Source organism: Gadus chalcogrammus, chromosome 3 (assembly GCF_026213295.1).
Source record: "Gadus chalcogrammus isolate NIFS_2021 chromosome 3, NIFS_Gcha_1.0, whole genome shotgun sequence".
NCBI lineage: Eukaryota > Metazoa > Chordata > Actinopteri > Gadiformes > Gadidae > Gadus > Gadus chalcogrammus.
Genome location: NC_079414.1, coordinates 21,758,943 through 21,778,861, shown reverse-complemented (window position 1 = coordinate 21,778,861; position 19,919 = coordinate 21,758,943). Strand labels below are relative to the sequence as shown.

The following is a 19,919-nucleotide window of genomic DNA, read 5'->3' as shown; positions in this document are numbered from 1 at the left end:
TCCAAAACGGCTTGTAGCTGCTAATCACACCACACCTGGTGCATTGCCATGGGACCTTTAACGGAGCCGTGCACTGAGCCCTCTCGGATGCCGGGCGGAAACAACATTTGTTTCACTACGACTCCTTTCAGCTGCCCACCCCTCCTTTTCCTGCAAAAATATATGCTAATAAAACGCTTGAGGTGGCATTTTGAAAAGAGAAAACTTCCATTTTATTACTATATGGTATAAAGATAATTATATGCCTTTGATTGATATCCTGATTTTTTTTGCGGAGACACATTCCTGTCCCCACTTGTATTGGAGTGAACGGCGATATTTACTTCTGGGACTGCATGAATCGATGGACCCGTCCACAGCCCGTTAAAACAGCTGCAATACCATGCTTGGCCGCTGAGCACTGGTGGATTGCGGAGGCATGCGCTGCAAGGTTTCAAGCGTTTCAAGCCGTTATTAACCCCAATACAAGAAGAAGTAACCGTCTGCGAGAGAGTGGCGTCACAGCCAGGTTGCAGCCGAGCCCTGTGTATTGGAAAGTAAACAAGGCGATGGAGAACTGCGGGCATTTTCACACTCAGTTGCTTTCTATTATGGAGGTCTTGGCTAATACGGCTGTTCTGGAGATCTGTAAGCTGGTGGACGATGGTTTTACCCACCTGAGGCTGGAGGTGTCCCGGACCCAGAGAGAGAACCTGGAACTGAAGAGCAAACTGCGGCTGATGGAAGTTGGAGCCCCCGTCCCGCCGTTGGGGAGCTGCTCAGAAAGAGGTGGTGTTGCTGTTCCCTCACCTCCGCAAAGGAGTTCCAGTGTTAAAGGTTCATGACATGTTTCTGTTGAACAATGGATGAGTTAGTAGGATTGATGACATGTTTCGGTTGTATGATGAATGAGTTGCTGATGTTACTGTTGTTGAATGATGGATGAGTAAGTAGTGCGTTCACAAATAACGAAGGTGCAGCGAGAATCCATTCAAAGTCAATGCGAAGACGCGAATAGAAGCGAATTGATGACTGGCCAGGCTTGAGAACCTAATTTACGCGGATTTCGAGTCATTCTACTCGCCCGAACAATTCGCGCGAGTGGAAATATTTGAACCTTTCCGCGAATTTCGATGATTGACTGGCAATGAACGCGGAGGAGAAAGTGATGGTGTCCCTATAGGGACTCCCCGAGCTATTATATATTATAATATAATATGTATTATCCCGGCAAAAAGCTGTGTGTACAAAGCGTTCAGACATTTTTTTTTTTGGGAAGGGCTCGAGCTAAAACTGACCATAAGTATTTTGAACTGTTAAATGTACAGGTATGTCATGGGAGTCTGTGTCATCTCTAGGTCACAGTGCTGAGCCTCTCCTTGGAGGTCGGGATGGAGAAACGGACATGCTGGAGGAGGTAGGCTACAGTTTATCTATGTCTGCTGCTCTACAAAGCTGTAATTTTAGGTACAGTTTATCTATGTCTGCTGCTCTACAGAGCTGTATTATAGGGTACAGTATCTTCTGCTCTATAGAGCTGTTTTATTAGATACAGTATATATATATATACCTGCTGCTCTAGCCGTTATATTAGCCACAGTATGTGGTGGAAAATTATTTGAACTGTATTGACAACGTAACTCAGAATAAACTTTTATATGGTATATAAGGGTTCTCTTCAGAGAGGCCACACAACCCGACAAGCATGCAAAAGTTGAAGCGCTGTAGTGAGCACACTGCAGTGTTAAAGCAGGGAAACGTCCTAGAGGGAAAAGCTGCAGATAGGGATGCCACTGCTCCCTCTCAGCCATCTTAGGATGTAGTTTGAGGAATCGTGCTATAGCTCACTCTCACTCTCACTCTCACTCTCTCAGAAGCCTTTGGTGGTGATCAAGCTGGAAGAGGAGCTGACAGGGTGCATCATGGGAGAATGCCATCGGGAGCTCCCTGCTAGCAGCAGTACGTACCAGACCTGGTCCCAGTCTAGACCAGTACCGCTACCACGAGCTGGACCCAGACTAGACTAGACCAGTACCTCTTACCAGTCCAGTACCAGACTAGCCTAGAGCAGTACCTCTCATCTGTCTCTCTGTCTCTAGTGGTAGACGAGCAGCCCTCCCTCGCCCCTAAGGAGGAGTGGTGTGCTCCCCTGGTCTTCATGTCTGGAGGGGACCGGCAGGAGGAGCAGGCCTGGTCTGGCAGCGGTCTGGTCGGTGGTCCGTCGCCCAGAGGGGGAGCAGGCTTCCTGCTGGGTGGGGTCTCAAGGCCAGCTCCTGGTCGTGGCGTTGCTAGGGGAGACAGCCTATCAAAAGGAAGCAGGTCCATCGAAATGGGCGCACCCCGACGCCTCTCCTCCCGCCTCCTCACCCCCCGGCCAACGGGAGGAGCAAAGGACGGCATTGGCTCCTCGCCGCTCTCCCTCCAGAACAAGAACCCCTCCTCCTCCTCCTCCTCGTCCGTGAAGCGGACCCCCCGGACCTCTCTATCGGAGGGGAACGGTCGAGACCCCGCTCACCCGTGGGTCTTCAGCTGTCCAATGTGCAGGAAGGACTTCTCCACCTCCAAAGGGCTGACGGTGCACCAGCGGCTGAGCCACGGCCCCGGCGGCAGCCAGCGCGCCGTGCGGCCGTTCAGCTGCAGCGTGTGCGGGAAACACTTCCTGCGGTCGAGCAGCCTCAAGCCGCACATGGGCATCCACGTGGGGGAGCCCTACGCCTGCACGCAGTGCGGTCGCCGCTACTCCAGCCGGGGGAACCTGGGCCGACACCAGGCCCTCTGCAACGCCGCGTCGTCCACGTAGCGGGTAGGGCTGGGTGCCGTGGCCCATGTCCTGAATCGATTCGGTTTCGATTCATAAGGTTCTGAATCGATTAATTAGTAGCGGGACGTCTGTCCGTAGAGGTGGTGCCGAGGTTTGTACATAAAGTGACGTAGCGGGACGTCTGTCCGTAGAGGTGGAGCGCGAGGTTTTGTACATAAAGTGACGTAGCGGGACGTCTGTCCGTAGAGGTGGTGCCGAGGTTTGTACATAAAGTGACGTAGCGGGACGTCTGTCTGTAGAGGTGGAGCGCGAGGTTTGTACATAAAGTGACATAGCGGGACGTCTGTCCGTTACGAATTGCGATATGTCCCCCATTTTATTTTAGAAATAATACCATCGGATATTTTGTCGACAAACTAGCAAACTACAAATGTCCGTCCTTCATATCAAATCTTGTTCCCTATTTTGATAGGGAAGCCTTATATTAAACATAAAACTCTTAAATAAATGTTGCCTCAGCAATACCAAAAATGCACCCTGGTTTTTAATGATATTCTATGATATCTTGGTTATGAAAAGAGCACACAAATCTGAAAAGCTTTTTTTATTATCATTTTTATTACTGGAACAAAGCACTCAAAATCTCGTTGTAAACTTAATACTCAATGGAAATGTTAATTGGTGATCGATAAGCATTTATTCAGGGCCGCACAGAGTCTGAGCCCATGTGAGTGGCAGGTTAGCATCTTGGCATGCTAACAAAGAAACCTAATTGGAACTTATTTTAAAGGTCATCTCAAGACCTTTCTGTTCCAAGAACACTTCGTCTCCTCTGTCACCACTGCATAGTGGTGTGTGTGTGTGTGTGTGTGTGTGTGTGTATGTGTGTGTGTATATATATATATATATATATTTTTTTATCTGTGTTGTGTTGCTGTCTTGTTCTGTGTGTGCTCATGAGACTGTAAAGCAACCTTGAGTGTGAGAAATGTGCTTTATAAAATAAACGTATAATTATAAACGTATTATTATTACTACCGTACTTATTATTATTACTTAAGTCCATAATAAACATGCAGGAGTAAGATCCAAAGCCTTGAACCCAAATAGGGATACCCATCAGCAAGCTTTGGACATGTTAGCCAGATAGCTAGCAGTTGCCAGGTTTTGTACTGCAGATGAATCTCCGATTGGTGCTACAGACAGAGTTGCCCCAACCGTCTGAAAACAAAACAAAACAGAACAACGTCAGATAACATGGAAACAAATGACAGACTGGCCGACAGAACTATAGACAGACATACTGGTGCTGCTGGGCGGGCCCAGACTGGCAGACAGAACCACAGACAGACTTACTATTCTTGCGTAGGTAGGCACAGGGGTTGCTGGAGGCTGAAGACATGCCAATCCAGTCGCTGTAGTACAACCCTTCACCATCGATCCATCTCCATTGAGTCTGTCAGGATCAGATGAGATCAAACGGTTCTTTATAGATCCAGGAAGGACATCACAGTACAGCAGCAAGAACAGATGGAAAATGCTAATGGTATTATTAAGGGTTATCAAGATGTGCATTAAGGATCATGTACTAATTATATTATTAAGGGTTATCAAGGGAGTGCATTAAGCAAATCAAATCATGGTGTGCACCAAAGGCTGGGGGGGGGGGGGGGGGGGGGGGGGGCTGGTTAACCGTGACCAGTGAGCTGAAGGGGGGGGGGGGGGGGGGGGGGGGTATGAACTGTGAACAGTGAGCTGAGGGCTGGTGGGTGGACAGGGGTGGGTGTTGTACCTGCAGGTAGTAGGCTCCTATCCACGCGTCGTTGTTCCCCACCTGGACCAGTAGCTGCATGAAGTTGTTCTCAGTGGGGTTGTGGATGGAGGCCAGGTTTGCGCCAATCTTCTTGCAGTGATCCTGAGATAACGAGCTAGTTAGCAATAGTTAACTAGTTACGATAGTTTCACAATAGCTATCAACTGTTACCGATAGCCTGTCGACTACGCGTTAGTTCCATTAGTTCCAAAATAGTTACAATAGTTAACGATTAGTTATCAACTACTGACAGTTCACGCTCGATAGTAACTGCTATTCGTGACGTTTTTTCCGATGGTTACACGTTAGCTACGAATTAACACGTTCGTAGCCGAAAGCGAGTGTGTACCGCTGCGTCGTTCCAGCCCAGGGGGTTGTCAACGTAGAGGAAGCAGCGTGAGCCGTGATTAAACCAACCAGCTGGACAGAGGACCGAGCTCGCTAGAGAGAGAGAGAGAGAGAGAGACAATAACTTATGAGCTAAAGAGAGAGAGACAATATGTTATGAAGTAGAGAGAGAGACAGTACGTTATGAGCTAGAGAGAGAGAGAGAGAGAGAGAGAAAGAGACTATAAGTTATGAGCTAGAAAGGGAGAGAGAGACGAGGTAGATGGTAGAGGGAGAGACACGCACGCAGACAGACAGGTACCTTCTTGGTTTCCAGACTGTAGATCTGCCTGCTCCTTTGTGTGTTCTACTAGAGGCTCTGGAGAAAAGCAGACATTAACAATATGTTATATACACACACACACACGCATATATATATGCTGCATTATATGTGTCAGGATGACCACTGACCTGCAGTTGCAATGCAGAGCATTGCAAACAGGAACAACAATGTAGCCATGGAGATGAATGAAACCCACTGTCTGAGAGAGAGAGAGAGATAGAGACGGAGAGTAAAAATGATTGTTAGAAAAAAAAAACAGGAGAAAGAACCAAATGTCCCACATCTGACAACGGCTGGAATGAATGGAAGACAAACCGTAGGTGTGATCTTTCCTCAGGTGGATACAGGTGTGATCTGTACACAGGTGCACACGGGTGTGTTGCAGAGTGCCAGGCTCCTTATATACACACACCACACCACTCTCCTGTCTTGCCCACGCCTGGTTCCCAGGTATGCTCAGTAGACTTATCGTTGACCTTTCACCCCGGAAGCAAACGCCTCGTCCAGTAAACCAGAACAGCACTCCTCAGTAGGCAGTAAAGCCATCTGCTGTTCTACCTTACATGACTACACTGGTTTACAGTAATGGTTACACTGGTCTACAGTAATGACTACACTGGGTTAGTTTATGACTACACTGGTTTACAGTAATGGTTACACTGGTCTACAGTAATGACCACTGGTTTAGTTATGACTTCACTGGTTTAGTTATGACTACACTGGTTTACAGTAATGACCACACTGGTTTAGTTATGACAACAATGGTTTACAGTAGTGGTTACACTGGTCTACAGTAATTACCAAACTTGTTTATGACTTCACTGGTTGAGTTATGAATCCACTGGTTTACAGTAATGGTTACACTGGTCTACAGTAATGACCACACTGGTTTAGTTATGACACCACTGGTTTCCTGGAATGGTAAAACTGGTCTACAGTAATGACCACACTAGTTTAGTTATGACTTCATTAGTTTCCTGCAATGCTGGTTTTGTTATGACTAGACTGGTTTCAATTAATGGTTACACTGCTCTATAGTAATAACCACCACTTTCCAGTAGTGGTTACACTGGTTTCCTGTAATGGCTTCACTGGTTTAGTTATGACTACACTGGTTTACACTAATCAGTACACTGGTCCTCAATAATATATATATATATATATATATATATATATTTATTAGGTTATTAGCAATTTTGTCAATATTTCACAGAAAGCAGACACTAAAATGGTGCTACATGGATACATGTTCATGAAATATGCATTCAGTTAAATGTAGGGAAATGGAGAAAAAAAACTCATTGTGTGGAACAATCAATAAACCAAATCATTAAGAGTATTGATTTTATTAGTAACCTGTCAATATTATGTATATTATAAATTCATCCCAAAACATTTCACACCACAATATAGTCTTACTTTAAGTGCTGTAGGTCAGATATTGATATATATTATTTTCATACAATTTGTTAGAAATGCCACAGCCATCGATCAGCTGTTCGGAAGCGAAATACTTTGATAATATTTGTTCCTCTTTGACTGCAACGGCCTCTGCAAGATAGAATCGGGATTTCAACTCAGATTGGTCAGGGGGAATCCGTCTTCTCTGTCAATCACGCACCGCACAACGTTGAGGTGTGTGAACGCAACGCGGGCCGAATTAAAGGGAGGGAGGAGATGCTGTGGTTGTTCAGTTTCCAAACCTCATCTTCCTCTCTCTCTTTACAACTCTCAAATCTTACCTACAGCAACTTTAACTTCATATGTAAAACTCGCTTGATAAATCACACAATGTTGACACAATTCACCCAAGTGATTTTAATACACAGTTTTGACTTTAATAACACATAAAAAAAATATGCCCGCTTCCCACCTCACCCACAAGCAGAGCCCTGGAGATCGGGAGTTCACAGAACGTTCCCACTTTCCACCTGGATGCTAGGACGGGGACGAAACACTCCTTGTCAAATGTTCAGAGACGAACGCGGCGTCCCGGCTACCGGCCCAGCGGGTCGGCGGTTTGGATCCCGTTGGGTGCGGCGTGCGTGCGCAGGTGCCTCTTCATGTGGTTGGACTGGGCGAAGCAGCGGCCGCAGACGTTGCAACGGAAGGGCTTCTCTCCGGTGTGGGTGCGCTCGTGGTTCTTCAGCTGGTGGCTGTGGGAGAAGCGCTTGGCGCAGTGCCGGCAGGAGAAGGGCTTCTCCCCTGTGTGGACGCGCTCGTGCCTCCGCAGGGACGGGAACTTGGTGAAGGACTTCCCGCAGACGTCGCAGCGGAACAGTGGCTCTCCCCCTGGGCCCAGGGGCAGGGGGGCCCGGCTGGGGAAGGAGGAGGAGGAGGAGGAGGGGAGGAGGTGCTGACGGCTGTTCGATGCGCGGTTCGCTAACGACGAGGAGGAGGAGGAGCGTCCCATGAATGTTTTGAAGTTCCCCGAGGAGAACTTTGATCTTCCTCCGCCCTCCAGGTCAAACGTCCTAAACAGAGCGCTCCCATTGGCTCCTGCAGCGTCCATCTCATCCTCCCCTCCTCCCTCCTCTCCACTGAGCCCCTCCCCAGTGAGCCACGACTCCCTGGCCTCCACCTCCTCTTTGACGGGAACGGGCTCCGCCCCCCAGCGCCCCCCCACCTCGAGGCCAGACACCTCATCCCCCAGCTCCCCCAGGGCGGCCCCGGCCCAGTCCCCACCGTCTCCCCCCGTCGCCGGGTTGACCGCGCTGTCGCCAAGGGACACTGGGGGGACCGGGTAGCTCTCCCAGTAGCAGGCCTGGTCCCGGGAGGAGTGGGTCCGGTCTGGGGTCTGGTTGCCCGCGGCGACCGGGGGAGATCCACTTGGGGGTCCCGGGAGTGCCGAGGCCGGGGGCGCTGGCGTGTGCGTAGAGGGTCCGACGGCGTCTACGGAGACAAACACATGGAGCCATGTTGAGGGCTACGCTCGGACATGGACCTGAGAGAACCATGGACCTAACAGCCCTGGGAGAACCATGGACCTAACAGCCCTGGGAGAACCATGGACCTAACAGCCCTGGGAGAACCATGGAGCTAACACCCCTGGGAGAACCATGGACCCAACAGCCCTGGGAGAACCATGGACCTAACAGCCCTGGGAGAACCATGGACCTAACAGCCCTGGGAGAACCATGGACCTAACAGCCCTGGGAGAACCATGGACCTAACAGCCCGGGGAGAACCATGGACCTAACAGCCCTGGGAGAACCATGGACCTAACAGCCCTGGGAGAACCATGGGCATAACAGCCCTGGGAGAACCATGGAGCTAACAGCCCTGGGGAAAACCATGGACCTAACAGCCCTGGGAGAACCATGGACCCAACAGCCCTGGATAAAACCATGGACCTAACAGCCCTGGGAGAACCTTGGCTGTAAGAAGAGAAGTGGATAGAAACTTTTTTTGTTTTGCTGCATATCAAAGCATCAAAGTGTATTTGATAAGGACATTTTGCGGTATGACAAACAGACAGACAAAACAGGTCAACAATAAAGATACAAGAACGTTATCAACATATAAGGAAGGTCATTCCCCATTTACGGGAGACTGACATTCCTCATAGAATTCAGATAAAGATTCAACTGAACCCGTTTCCTGATTGTCATGACACATCATTCATAACAGTCTTGTGTTGTCTTTCATTTGTATTTATCTACAGCTTTTTATGGATTTGTTATTCTCTTTCCTTTGTTTTCATCTACATTTATCATCAGTAGGCCATTTATCTTCAGTTTTGCAAATCAACGCACAACAACAATAAGTCAAGAACTGTTGATCTGAGCAAAGATTACGGTTGGATTTGCTCGCCTGTCAGTTCTTCAGCTAACCGTTACCCGTCTATTAGGCATTATTGGCCATGTCAATGCGATTGAGTAGCCTGTATTTTAATCCCTCAACTGAATACCGACCGGTTCCGACACTACATCTGGTTCACTTAACTTAAGTAATAACAATCACATCAGCCACATTCACTGGTAACAGATAGATCGGAAACCAGTTGGCACCGTAAACTTGTTTCACTTCCTAACTGGGGTCCCTGTCACTGTTCATATCAACGTCCTGATTGACAACAGTACGTTGCACGCAAATAGTCACGTAATGCCCACTCACCCTGCGCTCTGCCTTCCACCTTAATAATGACTGGATCATCTTCCACGCCTTCCGTCACTGACAGCGGCTGTTTGCCTTTTGCTCTGAAATACTCCACGGGGTTGACGCTTCTCGACCTGACGGACACGCGAGGAGACGCGCGTCGCAGCGCGCCAGGTCGGTCCACCACGTGGTTCCGTCGGGAACTCTGGAGTTTGGCCAACAGCAGTTTGCGTCGAAGGTTGTCGATCTCTCTCTGGCTCTGTGAGATTTCAAGATGCAGCATCGCATAGCCATCGTCTACAAGTTTGCAGATCTCAGCCACGGCCGTGTTGGCCAGCACTTCTACTATAGACGCCAACTGGACGTGGAACGAGTCGCTCGTCTTGCTGCCCATTGTAGGCAATCTGCGCGTAGTTAAATAAAATGTGAGGATTTTAAAAGCTTAAATTGTTGTTTTTGTAATAAGGGATGTTATTCCGCCATTATTCCGCCTCCTTTTTCTTCCTCTTCTGTTTCCTGTTGTGCTTTGTAAACACCGTTCTAGTCGGTTCTAGTGCCATCTAGTGTCATTATAACGGTGCCAGCCACCGTTATGATGTTTAACAGTCATGCATATGAAAAACATTCGGTGATTAATTATGAAACCGCTCAGTCTTCGACTGATGTCCTCCCTTTGCTCACTTGGTAGATGGGAGGATGGTGTGGTGTATCTACGCCGGTTACGGCAGGGATCTTTAGGTCGCTGCAACAAATCCGCCTCGGAGGCGTTTTATTTTAATAATATTTTATTGCATAATATCATAAACTCAGTCTTAATTAAAGCCGTTAGGGTTTGATATGTTATACAATATACATATCATCACCTGTGCCTTTTAAATGAAACACTAGATGAAATAAGCATAGTTTGCTAGATAGATTCCCGCTCAAAGAAGCCTAAAAGGTTGAACCTGGATTATACTAATAAATAATCCAACATTATAGTGATAATAGTGATATAGTGAAGTCATTACTTTAGACCAGTGTTCTGATTGCTGTAAACCAGTGTAGTCATAACTAAACCAGTGAAGTCATTACTGTAAACCAGTGTGGTCATGACTGTAGACCAGTGTAACCATTACGGTAAACCAGTGTAGTCATAACTAACCCAGTGTAGTCATTACTGTAGACAAGTTTAACCATAACTGTAAACCAGTGTAGTCATGTAGGGAAGAACAGCAGATGGTTTTACTGCCTACTGAGTAATGCTGTTCTGGTTAACTGGACGAGGCGTTTTCTTCCTGGGTGAAAGGTCTACTCAGCATTCCTGGGAACCAAGACAGACAGACAGATAGCGAGACGGACTGTCAAGTTTGGTTGGTTTGTATATACTTGGTAAATGATCAAAGGTTTCAAACGACAATATGTATGTAGATCAGCTTTTACCTGTCCCCCTCAATCAATATTGTCTCGTGGGTTTGGACCAGATAGAAAAACATACATTCCCATGATGCATCGCTTTCCCCCGGACACACGGACCACACTGAACCCTTCCTGATTGAACCATCTGTAATCTGATACCTAATTTGAGTTAATGAGGCTAATTAAGATGAGGATGATTAACCCTTAAAGGGTTCTTTAGGAGATAAGAAAAGGTCATACTTTATAATCCCAGACGGGAAAAATCTGTTCCTTCTTCCTCCATCCCACTCCCTCATGAGAGTCCTCCCACCTCCCTACGTCTCCTGGTCTTCGGACAATGAGGTGTGTGCGTGTGTGTATGGGTACATAAGGACTGCTCTCTGCACTAAACCTGAACACACCTGAAGACACCTGAAGACGGATCACACCTACCGGTTTGTCTTCCTTTTCATTCCAAACTTTCAATAAGATATTCTCAGATGTCTGACATTACATTTTTGATGATCCTTGTTTTTGTGTTGTAACAGATCTATTTCTCTCTCTCTCTCTCTCTCTCTCTCTCTCTCTCTCTCTCTCTCTCTCTCTCTCTCTCTCTCTCTCTCTGTCTCTCTTTCTGTCTCTCTGTCTCTCTCTCTCTCAGGTATCTCAAGACAGCAGACTTATTCATTCATCACTATGGCAACAGTGTGGTTTCTGTTTGCGATGCTCTGCATTGCAACTGCAGGTCAGAGGTCATCCTGATGAGAGAGCGAGAGAGACATATATATACATATATGTATGTATACGTATATGAATAGAGAGAGAGAGAATGATGTCGCCTATATTTCTTTGATCTGCAGCTCCAGCTGTCAAGGGCGGGAAGCAAGGAGTTGCCGTGGTAAAAAGTGAAGCTGTACCTGTCCTTGCAGGTGAGCTTTGTTCCATCACTCCGTCATTCCTGGTTCCTACCCTGAAACATGATGATGAAGGATTCATGTCCACATTGTCTCGTGGTTCAGGGACTTTCACTATATCATCCACAGCTGTCGTTCCCAAAGCGGATGTGGCGTTGAGACAGATAGAGGAGGAGCTTAAACAGAAGGAGGGGGTCTTGAAGGAGGTAGTGATGGCGGCAGCACCTTCTGAGAAAGCCATGAAGGAAGTAGCAGGTGACTGGCTCATATAATACTACTGTCATAAGCTATATATCCATATGTATACAGTATATACATATACATATGTATATGTGTGTCTATGTATATATGTGTGAATAGATAAATATAGGTTTGTGTGTGTGTATATAATATATATGCTGTACTTAATGTCTACTTATCTCCAGAGCCTCTGGTAGAACACCCAAACGAGCTGCAAGACCCGCAGTCTGAGAAGCCAGAAGGTACCTGTCTGTCTGTCTGTCTCTCTCTAGCTTGTAAAGTATTCTCTCTCTCTCTCTCTATCTCTCTCTCTCTCTCTCTCTCTCTCTCTCTCTCTCTCTCTCTCTCTCTCTCTCTCTCTCTCTCTCTATCTAGCTCATAGCGTTTTGTCTCTCTCTCTCTCTCTCTCTAGCTCATAGCGTTTTCTCTCTCTCTCTCTCTCTCTCCCTCTCTCTATCTCCTCTCTCTCTCTCTCTCTCTCTCTCTCTCTCTCTCTCTCTCTCTCTCTCTCTCTCTCTCTCTCTCTCTCTCTAGCTCATAGCGTTTGTCTCTCTCTCTCTCTCTCTCTCTCTCTCTCTCTCTCTAGCTCATAGCGTTTGTCTCTCTCTCTCTCTCTCTCTATCTCTCTCTCTCTCTCTCTCTCTCTCTCTCTCTCTCTCTCTCTCTCTCTAGCTCATAGCGTTTTGTCTCTCTCTCTTTCTAGCTCAAGCTGTCTTCTGTCCAGACGGTTGGTTTAGCCACGATGGTCGCTGCTTCACCCTCACCAACAGGAGGGTGGACTGGAACAGCGCAGAGGTACACAAACACACAAACACAAACACACACACATACACACACACAGTTACAGTGTGTGCTTCCTAACCGCTCTCTAAACACTGAGGCTGGTTAGGTAACCCGTTTGCCCCGCAAGTTAGGCACCTTACTAAGCCTTATCTGATCAAAGGATATACTAATATAATACCTGTGAATACAACGAGCATGTTGGGTGTTTACACATTAATAGACGTGCATTCTTAGCATAAAGAGAAACCTGTTGAACCCAGTGTCTCCAGCATGTCACTACCGTGTAATTATCGTTACTAGCGGTAACTAGCACAAACTAACTTGTAACCATCATTATGTCAGGATCACTGCAAGTCCCTGGGCGCACACCTGGCCTCCATCCACAACCCGGCAGATAACCGCTTCCTCAAGCAGCTGGTCACGCTGGGGGGCCAGAATGACGTGTGGATAGGATCCTACTTCTTACAGGTACACCACCCACTACCCCTTCAGCTGTAATACACCACCACCCACCACCCATACAGCTCTGCTGTACAGGTACACCACCCACCAACCATACAGCTGTAATACACCACCCACCACCCATACAGCTCTGCTGTACAGGTACACCACCCACCAACCATACAGCTGTAATACACCACCCACCAACCATACAGCTCTACTGTACAGGTACACCACCCACCAACCATACAGCTGTAATACACCACCCACCACCCATACAGCTCTACTGTACAGGTACACCACCCACCAACCATACAGCTGTAATACACCACCCACCACCCATACAGCTCTACGGTACAGGTACACCACCACCAACCATACAGCTGTAATACACCACCCACCACCCATACAGCTCTACTGTACAGGTACACCACCCACCAACCATACAGCTCTAATACACCACCCCCCAGCCCTACTGTACAGATACACCACCCAACCCCCCTAGAGCTCTAGTACACCACCCATGCCCCCTTCAGCTCTACTGTACAGGTACACCATCAGGTCCAAGCGCATGCAACGGACCGTTTTAGACTATTTTATTTATTCAATTACAATCACTTCCATGCGATCCATATTCTGGCATGCATGTACGAGCCCTGTAGCACACTGGTACATGATGAGATGGAATGGTTGTGCTGGTTACAGACCCGCTGGAGGTGGATTGATGGAACTGGAATGTACTACCAAGACTTTCTCAGCACCTCCTCCAGCACTAGCAGCGCCTGCACCTGCCTCAGATCAAGTAAGCCAGTCTGTTTGTCTGCTGGCTGTCTGCCTGTCTTTCTGTCTGTCTGACTATCTGTTTGAGTATCTGACTGTCTGGCTGCGGGTCTCGCTAGTGTCTGTCTGAGAGTCTGAGTGTTTGTCTTAGTGACTATCTTTCTATCAGTATGACTACCTGTTTGAGTATCTGACTGTCTGTCTGATCAATGTCCATGATAGTTAAAGTTGTTCTGCTTTGTTTTGTTCAGGTGGCTGGGCCAAAGCGAGCTGTAGCTCCAATATGAGATTTATCTGCAGTACGTCACCTGGCAGCTGTTAGCTAGCACACTGACATGTTAGCGAGCACGCTGACATGCTAACCAGCCCGGACACCTGGGCTCTGGACAACCGTGCATAAATCCTGACCTTTGTCCTCTTCCTATATCTGGCTTCAGATCCTGTACTCCAATGAAAAATTAAGCCAGAATGAAAAAAAAGTTTAAAATCTCTATTGACTTTTGAACTAAATAATCTATCACTGTGCTTTGATCCTGTAATAAATCAAGTTCTACTGAATAATGTGTCCTGGTTTTCATGTGCAATAATCAACAGCATGCTGCCATCCAACATGCTAGCCAACAGGATGCTAGCGAATAGGAGGGTTCTAATGACCAGGATGCTAACCAACAGGGTGCTAGCGACCAGGGTCCTATAGCCAACATGGTGCCTGCCAAGGGGGCTAGCAAACAGCAGAGTGCTAGTGACCAGGGTGATTACTAAAAGGGTTGTCCCTTACGAGCCCCATTCTGACGTGTTAGCCCAGGGGTGGCCAACCAGTCAGAGACTAAGAGCCACATTTTTTACTGTGTTACTGCAAAGAGCCACATCATACACACGGGTACACATGAACATTTGCGATGGGCCGATAGTCGATTCTATCGACTATCGACGATAGATGGATTCCATCGTCGATCGTCTCAAGTAGCCGATAAAAAGGCGATAATTATATTTTAATAATTACTTCTTTTTTTTTTTTTAAGCGCTGTGGTAGCTATTTTTTCAACTTAAAAAGCCCCGCAAATTGTAATTGAAATTAACTGGCACCGGTGGAAAACATACTATGTAGCGCTAAACTGCCGTATTCACTCAATGCTGCGAGAGGAGAGGGGAGGGGCTCGAAACCTACCGGTCTGCTCGCACGGCGAAATGACATCACACCCCGCTGCACCATTTCCGGGTCACAGCTGTGGTGCATGAGCTGTGTTCGAAATCGTTCCCTATTCACTCACTCACTATTCACACTTTCGCAAATGCAGCCATCATCGCTTCTTTTACATCTATTCCACGGGTTTGTTCCTTCAATGGCACAATGTCAAGGAGTTCTTCTCTGATATGACACTCACTTGATACCGACCGTGCAAATATTGCCAACTGTGGCTTGTCCTGAATGTCGCAAGACTCGTCCAATGCGACACTAAAATATTCGCATTCTTGAAGACCGGAGTGCAACTGCGATTCAATAGCCGTGTTAATGTCCGATATTCTGCGTTCAACAGTGTGGCGGGACAGTTGGACGTCTGACACCATTAGTTTTAGTTTGTCGTTTTCAGGAGACAAGATTTTAACAACGTCACTTAGGCATTTTTTTACAAACTCCCCTTCATTGTATGGCTTTTTAGCTCGTGCAATGTTCCAAGCCAGTTGATAAGATGCCAGCGTTAGGGTCTCTGAGTGCATCGTAGATTTTTGGAACATCTGTGTCTGCTTTTCTGCCCGCCTTTTCAAAGCGATTAACTTGTGCTTGCGAAGTTCAGTCCCTTTCCGAAATTCCTGGTCGAAGTTAGCATGGAGTGAGCTGAAGTGGCGCTGAAGATTTGAAGCCTTCAATTGCGCTAATGACACCTGGCCTATAAGGCAGAATGCTTCCCATTACGTTCATCAAAAAAATATAAACTCTCCCACTCGTCCTGTGTTCCTCTTCATATTTTATTTTTATTGTGCATTTTTTACCTGCCATTTTTGGAGCGTAGCCTTGACGTAAATTGTTTACTCATGGGAAGGAGCTGTGTCACGTTAAAATTGTACCGGGGGCAAAAATTGTACCGGCCTACGTCATCAGTTGTTGAGAATTTTACAACTAATTTTATTGGGTTGTCCGTTGCCGGGCAAGTTTCAAAAAACATTCGGCTCATGTTTTCAAAGACGAAATAAAATAATACAGATAACGGATCGCTAGATAACACTTTTTTTACTTTATATTTGTATTGTATTGAATTGTTTAATCGAATTTAGTTAGTAAACTGAGTGTTTTAAGCACATTTCAAAAACCATTCGCGCTTATGTTGCCGAACACCAAATAACATAATACAGATAACGGATCGCTAGATAACACTTGTTTTTACTTTATATTTGTATTGGATTGAATTGTTTAATCAAATTTAGCTAGTAAACTGAGTGTTTAAAGCAGGTTTTAAAAACCTGTCTTGTCACGCTCAATGAAGGAGTGCAATGAACGAGCATGAAAGTTTGCGAATGTTCAAGAACCTTCCTACGTCATTCGACGCGATCGCCCGTTGCCAGGCAACAAACGATCGCGTCGTCTGTTGCCAGGCAGGTTTGGAATTTGTCAACAACTGATGACGTAGGCCGGTACAATTTTCGCCCCCGGTACAATTTTAACGTGACAGCTCCTCCAAGCTGAGCAGGCCATTTTATGTTGCATCAACACCAAACGTTTGTGAACATTATTTTGCGTCATCAATTAAAACGTTTGCGAACATGCACACACATACAAAAAAAAAAAAGATAAAAAAAAAAGATATATATATACATATATATATATATATATATATATATATATATTTCACACAAAATTTGATGTGAACTGAAGAGCCGCACGAAACGAGGCAAAGAGCCGCATGCGGCTCGTGAGCCGCAGGTTGGCCACCCCTGTGCTAGCCCATACAAGTCTCAGTTTGATATGCTAACTCATTACAAGCCCCAATCCGACATGCTAACCCCTACAAGGCTAATGGTGTAATCCATTTTTATGGTACGCCGGTACGTGCTAGTCGTAAATTGTAAATCTCCCAGCTTTCTTGCGTCATTTCACGGAGGTACCCCCCCTTTTTGTTCGGTCCCACTCGCTATTCTGAAGAAGAGCGAGTTCAGCGAGGCCGGCCGTACGACTCGACAACAAAAATGGCTGTGTCTGAAAAGAAATGTATTTTCTTTGTATTTGTACCACGTTGGTCAGTTTAATGTCGATTTTAACCCTTGATTACATTGCTACTTTATTCTGATCACCAATTTATGCATTGCACGTTCTTGCTGTGCGTGCAATACAAAGTACATTTGTGTTGTTTGTTTTCAAGAAAGTTTTGTTAACTAAACTAAAGAGGCTAATGTAGGTAACAATAACAATGACTAGCCAAAGAGAAACGGGAATGCTATAAGTGCTGCAAAACAGGAAGTTACGTCCCGTTCTCGCTAGAGCAGGTCGTACGTAACGGCGTAGCATACAAATGGATTATTGTTCTTTTCATGCTGTTCCCATCATAGGGCTTTGGGTTTTCATTCTGTTGTCCTTCTGGGAACCAGTGCGCTGCCTCATCACACGTTCCTCCAGGAACGCATGACAACTCTATGTATTTAACCGTAAAGATAAGCCCAGCAGAACAGCACTTCCTTTGTATGAGAGTCCAGCCATTAATGTCAATAGTCAATAGTCATCCTTTATCTGACAAGGCATGATGATCTTTGATTGCTCCCAAACGAGAAGCAACTAGAGCTTCTGTCTGGGCCTATTTTTTAATAATGTGATTGTCACATTAACTAGTTTCTGTCGGCTTTCTGACTATTTTTGGTCTGTTGACATCAACTTTTGGATGATGGTGGCGATTCTATTTGAGTTGAAGGTGTCATGCAATGTGCGGCAGGGCTGCTCAGCGACCGCGTTCCATTATGTTTATCGTAACCCTGCAGGCTGCAATAAGAATGGCCATACGCGCTAAAAGACTCCTATATGGTTGTAAAGTAGTCTGCCCCATGGTCATATTCTGTTGTTGTTTTAACTTGAATTATTCCGCCGGAATCTTTCGTCGTTTCTATATCAGATGCAGGTATGGCGAGTGCGGTGATGCACCTTTGATTAACAGTGTTGAGTTTCTGTTAAAAAAATAAATTGGAAGAGATTCAATTTGGAAGAGAAGTTTGCCATCAAACAACTTTGCCCAGTCAGACCGGAAATATGCACACAGGACAAGGGGACTTATGGAACACGGGTGTGAGTGATGTAAAGCATATATATATATATATATATATATATATATATATATATAGATAATATATAAAATATATAATACAATATTATAAATACATAGATATATCAAAAAAAAAAAAAAGTGGGTGTGGTCATCATAAACCAATAGTTGGTAGGGTCCCCTCTGAATTATACGCACGCTACTGCAAACAAGTGTGTGGGGAGCTACAGGTGGGGGGCTAACACACTGTTAGTATGTAGTGAAGGACACCCCCCCCCCCCCCCCCCCACACACACACACACACACACACACACACACACACACACACACACCTACACACGCGCACTCACGCACGTACGCACACACACCTACTGTGCAAAGCACTCTGAGGGGCTTGAGGAGCCTGATACAAATGCATTAATGAATATTAAATTCTCACTACCCCCATTTGCTTTATTTGAACTCTGGTTGATGAGTGTTTGTTCTTTGTTTGAGTAAGTGAGGATTTGTTTTGGCAGGGTGGAGGATAAATTTGAGGAGGAAGTCGTCAATCAGTCCCCACCAGAACCAAAACAGCACCCTGTCTGTAGGGAGGCGGCGCCCTGACCGGGCGCATCCAAGGGCCTTAGGTCCGCACCCGGGAGCCATAAAGGCTGGTCCTTCCCTAGTTTCCCGTCAGGCATCCATAAAGACTTATCTTATTCGGATGTAATGACGTCGAGCCGCGATAACCGTTGGGATGTCTGAGGAAAGCTCCACCTTTCAGTGAAGATGTTAGCGATGAGCTGACCGATGTTTGGAGGAGGGTGGTCCTCTCATCGCCACTGAGAATCAGGATATGTGTTCAAGTCTATTTAATAATGTACTGACGAACTAAGAAATACTATTATTCTAGTTGCTACTACTAAATAACAAATAAATACTACATCTCACAAAGGACGCAAGATAACAACATCGAAGTATGAAGAGGGCCTTGATGCCCGCGGCCGGAAATCCGATAGATATTCACCGACAAAGACTTTTGTTTTTGTTTTGATTGAGTGACCCATATCTAAAAGTGAATAAAATATATATTTTTATAGTGAACAAAAAAGTGTTTAATTGTGAATACATTACAGTTTTGTATTGAATACAACTGCTTACTATTGAATCAATTTTTTTTTGTATTGAATAAAAAAGTGTTTAACAGTGAATAAAATACTGTCTAGCAGTGAATACAATTTAAATATAAATTTATATAAATGTCGTTATGAATAAAAAGGTGTTTAATAGGGAATTAGGTAATCATGTTGAGTATGGAAGTAATATTTTATTTTTGTTTCACATTTTTTATTATTTTCTTAAACACAAAACAAAACAACAAACAAAACAATCACAAACCTCATATACATACATCACAAGATAACAAAACTCACAGGACCAAACAATACACAGTACAACAGGGGGGGGGTAGCAGATCCATAATATTCAATAAATTCATTTAAATGCCCAGTTTCTCAAATGAAGTCCTATAAAGTCTTATAAAAATCCATAGACCTTCGTCTCCAAGGTCTAGATCATTGAGGAACGAGGTTGCGCGTTCCATTGACAGGAGATCCATAAAGTGTTTTAACCAATTGTCAGTGTTAGAGCAATTTGGTTTTTGTACTTTCCAATTCATCATAATGATTCGTTTAACCGACATAAAGGCTAAAGCTATTATGTGTTGCGTAAGAGTTGACTCAATATTTGCTGCTCTCCTGCCTAAAAGGCAAATTAGTGGGCAGAGTGCTATTTTCACTTTCAGAATATAAGACAAGTTACAGATCACATCTTTCCA

At 45.6% G+C, this 19,919-nt stretch overlaps 4 protein-coding genes across 8 annotated transcripts; 2 read left to right on the top strand and 2 right to left on the bottom strand.

Moving 5' to 3' along the window:
* Window positions 1-142: 142 nt before the first annotated feature.
* LOC130379723 (zinc finger protein 174-like) lies at window positions 143-4,261 on the top strand. Of its 4 annotated transcripts, XR_008895151.1 has the most exons (5): window positions 143-816; window positions 1,308-1,396; window positions 1,854-1,938; window positions 2,079-2,933; window positions 2,989-3,004. XR_008895151.1 is itself a non-coding variant. In XM_056586733.1 (4 exons), the coding sequence occupies exons 1-4, from the start codon at window positions 336-338 to the stop codon at window positions 2,777-2,779; spliced, it is 1,326 nt and encodes a 441-aa protein (XP_056442708.1). In that variant the 5' UTR covers window positions 143-335; the 3' UTR covers window positions 2,780-4,261. The 4 variants fall into 4 exon arrangements, 3 of the variants coding, with proteins under 3 accessions (XP_056442708.1, XP_056442707.1, XP_056442709.1); XM_056586733.1 differs by having other exon boundaries at window positions 1,338-1,396; window positions 2,079-4,261; XM_056586732.1 differs by having other exon boundaries at window positions 2,079-4,261.
* Window positions 3,359-6,321, bottom strand: LOC130379748 (rheacalcin-1-like). 2 transcript variants are annotated; one of them, XM_056586766.1, is made up of 7 exons: window positions 5,539-6,321; window positions 5,352-5,422; window positions 5,203-5,259; window positions 4,903-4,994; window positions 4,533-4,655; window positions 4,097-4,196; window positions 3,359-3,961 (listed from the first exon to the last, which is right to left on the bottom strand). In XM_056586766.1, the coding sequence occupies exons 2-7, from the start codon at window positions 5,398-5,400 to the stop codon at window positions 3,891-3,893; spliced, it is 492 nt and encodes a 163-aa protein (XP_056442741.1). In that variant the 5' UTR covers window positions 5,401-5,422; window positions 5,539-6,321; the 3' UTR covers window positions 3,359-3,890. The 2 variants fall into 2 exon arrangements, with proteins under 2 accessions (XP_056442741.1, XP_056442742.1); XM_056586767.1 differs by having other exon boundaries at window positions 5,352-5,418.
* A 235-nt stretch (window positions 6,322-6,556) lies between these two features.
* On the bottom strand, window positions 6,557-9,975 carry LOC130379727 (zinc finger and BTB domain-containing protein 17-like). Its single transcript, XM_056586743.1, has 2 exons — window positions 9,340-9,975; window positions 6,557-8,115 (listed from the first exon to the last, which is right to left on the bottom strand). Exons 1-2 carry the CDS (start codon window positions 9,713-9,715, stop codon window positions 7,220-7,222), a joined length of 1,272 nt encoding a protein of 423 aa, XP_056442718.1. The 5' UTR covers window positions 9,716-9,975; the 3' UTR covers window positions 6,557-7,219.
* Window positions 9,976-10,880: 905 nt separating this feature from the next.
* Window positions 10,881-14,404, top strand: LOC130379741 (struthiocalcin-1-like). The gene is made up of 9 exons (XM_056586756.1): window positions 10,881-11,153; window positions 11,360-11,443; window positions 11,559-11,627; window positions 11,742-11,867; window positions 12,038-12,094; window positions 12,556-12,647; window positions 12,978-13,103; window positions 13,782-13,878; window positions 14,108-14,404. Exons 2-9 carry the CDS (start codon window positions 11,395-11,397, stop codon window positions 14,176-14,178), a joined length of 687 nt encoding a protein of 228 aa, XP_056442731.1. The 5' UTR covers window positions 10,881-11,153; window positions 11,360-11,394; the 3' UTR covers window positions 14,179-14,404.
* Window positions 14,405-19,919: the final 5,515 nt, after the last annotated feature.

What these genes read in the sequence shown, in the direction of transcription:
- LOC130379723 (XM_056586732.1), top strand. Translation starts at nt 336, where the DNA reads ATGAATCGATGGACCCGTCCACAGCCCGTTAAAACAGCTGCAATACCA. An exon ending in AAACGGACATGCTGGAGGAG is followed by an intron (nt 1,397 to 1,853) that starts GTAGGCTACAGT and finishes TCACTCTCTCAG; the next exon opens with AAGCCTTTGGTGGTGATCAA. An exon ending in GGAGCTCCCTGCTAGCAGCA is followed by an intron (nt 1,939 to 2,078) that starts GTACGTACCAGA and finishes CTCTGTCTCTAG; the next exon opens with TGGTAGACGAGCAGCCCTCC.
- LOC130379748 (XM_056586766.1), bottom strand. Translation starts at nt 5,400, where the DNA reads ATGGCTACATTGTTGTTCCTGTTTGCAATGCTCTGCATTGCAACTGCA. An exon ending in GCTCTGCATTGCAACTGCAG is followed by an intron (nt 5,260 to 5,351) that starts GTCAGTGGTCAT and finishes GCTTTTCTCCAG; the next exon opens with AGCCTCTAGTAGAACACACA. An exon ending in ACAGTCTGGAAACCAAGAAG is followed by an intron (nt 4,995 to 5,202) that starts GTACCTGTCTGT and finishes CTCTCTCTCTAG; the next exon opens with CGAGCTCGGTCCTCTGTCCA.
- LOC130379741 (XM_056586756.1), top strand. Translation starts at nt 11,395, where the DNA reads ATGGCAACAGTGTGGTTTCTGTTTGCGATGCTCTGCATTGCAACTGCA. An exon ending in AGCTGTACCTGTCCTTGCAG is followed by an intron (nt 11,628 to 11,741) that starts GTGAGCTTTGTT and finishes TATCATCCACAG; the next exon opens with CTGTCGTTCCCAAAGCGGAT. An exon ending in GCAGTCTGAGAAGCCAGAAG is followed by an intron (nt 12,095 to 12,555) that starts GTACCTGTCTGT and finishes CTCTCTTTCTAG; the next exon opens with CTCAAGCTGTCTTCTGTCCA.
- LOC130379727 (XM_056586743.1), bottom strand. Translation starts at nt 9,715, where the DNA reads ATGGGCAGCAAGACGAGCGACTCGTTCCACGTCCAGTTGGCGTCTATA. An exon ending in GGTGGAAGGCAGAGCGCAGG is followed by an intron (nt 8,116 to 9,339) that starts GTGAGTGGGCAT and finishes TTGTCTCCGTAG; the next exon opens with ACGCCGTCGGACCCTCTACG.